The sequence below is a fragment of the Octopus bimaculoides genome, chromosome 20, assembly GCF_001194135.2.
Source record: "Octopus bimaculoides isolate UCB-OBI-ISO-001 chromosome 20, ASM119413v2, whole genome shotgun sequence".
In the NCBI taxonomy this organism is placed as follows: domain Eukaryota; kingdom Metazoa; phylum Mollusca; class Cephalopoda; order Octopoda; family Octopodidae; genus Octopus; species Octopus bimaculoides.
In genome coordinates this window covers 17,102,787-17,105,598 of record NC_069000.1, presented here as the reverse complement: position 1 = coordinate 17,105,598, position 2,812 = coordinate 17,102,787, and the positions used below count along the sequence as shown (strand labels likewise).

General features: G+C 37.7%; 1 protein-coding gene across 6 annotated transcripts in view; it reads left to right on the top strand.

Moving 5' to 3' along the window:
- The window catches only part of LOC106879801 (uncharacterized), a 129,501-nt gene extending 127,091 nt beyond the window's left edge, over positions 1–2,410 (top strand). For 5 of the 6 annotated variants that reach the window (XM_052975045.1, XM_052975044.1, XM_052975041.1 and 2 more), the window contains one exon: positions 2,266–2,410. In XM_052975045.1, the coding sequence (XP_052831005.1) occupies positions 2,266–2,390 (125 nt within the window). In that variant the 3' untranslated portion in view covers positions 2,391–2,410. The remainder of the gene's footprint in view (positions 1–2,265) is intronic. The other variant, XM_052975040.1, reaches the window with a different exon arrangement.
- The last annotated feature ends 402 nt before the right edge of the window (positions 2,411–2,812 follow it).

The following is a 2,812-nucleotide window of genomic DNA, read 5'->3' as shown; positions in this document are numbered from 1 at the left end:
CGACTTTGCCTTTCATCCTTTCGGGGTCGCTAAATTAAGTACCAGTTGCGAACCTGGGCCGATTTAATCGACTGGCACTCTCCTCAAAAATTTCGGACCTTGTGCCTAGAGTAGAAAAGATTATGTTCGTAGTTGACGTCATATATTTGTTGTTCTGTAGTTCATACTAATGCATAAGTTTGAGCAGGGTTGTATGCTTGGCTATGGTAATCCAGTGTATTAATTACTGTAGGGTTTATGTGTTTAAGTTATTTGTAGGAACCATTATTGCAGCATTAGTGTAGTCTTGGATACTGTGGAATATCATGTAGTTGCTAGAGTTGGCAAGCTTCGGGGGTGTCTTGAAGATAGTGGATGCGGGGGTGAAGGGGAAGGTGAATTAGGTTGATTATTGTGGCAGATTTGGGGTATTGTATGTTGTTTCCGGCTGTTATATTGTTATGTATTGATGTTAAGTGTGAAATGAGTATATATGGACAATTTAGGAGTGTGGACTATTAACTAAATAATGTTTGGGTTGGAATTGAGGAATGTGGCAGAGTTGTTGTAGGTTTGGGAGTAGAGTGGGGGATGAGGAAACAGCCGGATCACCTAGTTTGAGGTTGCAGTTCGACTGGGAGAGGATTGTGTTTAAAATTTGAAATGCTTTATGTGTTAGGTAGGAGAAAATGTCAAGGTCAATATTTTTTTTAGCTCTTTCGTTTTTGATGCAGAGATTACGCCTGGGGACTTGTTTTAGAAACCGCGCTCTAGTTAAAGAGTGGATTCGTCACTCCGCGGTCCTTTAGACTCCATACAAATTTTTCTATCGTTGATTGAAACTATAGCGGCTGTTGTTGTTCAAGTGCGTGTTATTAAATAGGAAAAAATGGTTAGTATTAATCATCATAAGACATTTTTGTGTATAAATACATTGGCTATTCTGTGTTCACCTTTTGTAGTGGAAGCATGTAGTATGATACAAAAATATGTGTTTACATACAAAGGAAGTTTTGATTTTTGCTTTTGCACTGAAAGAAGTAACATATGATATTTGTATTACAGTATGTATGCATGTGTGTAATGAGAACAGTCATTTTGAGAATGTGTGTGTGATAAAATATCTTCGTTTACGAACCACATATCTTGTGTCGAGGTGAATAGACATGTGAGTCGCACGTGGGAGATTGCGCGTGGAGCTGATGAGAAGACATGTGTCTTTGACCGAAATCTGGCAGGAAATGGGGTCTTATCTACGGTGTAGAAACGAGGCTAGTGTCTCAGAGAGAAGCCAGTGTATCAAAGCGAGGCTAGACGCCTCATCGATGTCTGCTGTGCAGGTCGACTCACATATTACTATGTAATATGTAGCTCTGCTACAAAGCCATATGTTGCGTGAATCCTTCCTTAAAATCTATATTGAGTCCATTATGGGATTTTATTGCATCATGTACATCAGGGATGTCGGCTGTGCATACTAGTTACTTCTCAAAGCATTTTTTTTATTCAAAGGACTGTGATTGAAGGATCTGAAGCTACATGAATGTTTTGAAAGCGGAGTTTACTGAAATTAATATTTTTGGTTGTGACAGAAGGTTTGTGAACCTATGTTAAGAAAGCAGCTGTAACTTACTACAGTAATGTTTCTTCTGAATATTTTGTGATATCTATGTGTTCGTGGAAAGAGTGCCGGCATATATGAAATACTTCCTGCAATGTTTGTAGCTGTGCTCAAACTATATGGTGGATTGAACCACAATACCTCAACATCTAGCTCTAGTTAGGGTGAACTCGTTCTAGTGATAGATTCGCTGAAATTGGACCTCGCTTGTGCATTGTTTAGTGCTGGTGGCTTAATGGAAGGTGCCTTCATCTCATGATAAACTGGTTATATGCCTATGTTTCCGTGATCTTTTTGATAATTGATTGTGGGTTGTCAGAGCCTTTTCCTTTTTATATATAAGTAGTTTCTTTATTTGGTTTATGGAGGAGACCCGATATGGTAATATCTAGGTAATTTACTGTTTTAGAATTAATGTTGACAGATAGATTTATTTATATAAATATTTTTTTTCCTAATGGTATCCATAACGTTCCCATTTTTGTTTATGGATCATCTTGCTCAATCGTCCAGGAAGAATTAGTTCTTAATACCTAATTATCTATCAACGGTATTGCACAAACACTGTAACCGCTTACTAACCGCATTACATCGTCTTTCTGTTGTTAACTAAACCATATATTTGCGCACCCTAGATTTCCTGGCTATGTCTCTCTTTCTTCCAGAAATCATTGGCGCCTGCATTTTGGTGTTCATTCTCTCAGGTTTCTACGAGGGATTCAAAGTGCTCAGAGAAATGCACATGGAACGTTCTGTAAAGAAGAAGAAAGGGGATGACAACACAGTGTAAGCAGTCTTATTTTCTTATGTTAAAATATCTGAGGTATCCCCTTGATTATCTATTTAGCTCCTCGTTTACTTTCTTCTTTCTTTCCCTTTGACATGATGTGTTGGACACTACAAATAAAAATACCGTGCACAAATATGTTCAACTACCCTATACATACATACATACATACATACATACATACATGCATGCATGCATGCATACATACATGCATGCATGCATACATGCATACATACATACATACATACATACATACATACATATATATATATATATATATATATATATATCATCATCATCTTCATCATCATCATCGTTTAACGTCCGCTTTCCATGCTAGCATGGGTTGAACGATTTGACTGAGGACTGGTGAACCAGATGGCTACATCAGGCTCCAATCTGATTTGGCAGAGATTCTACGTATA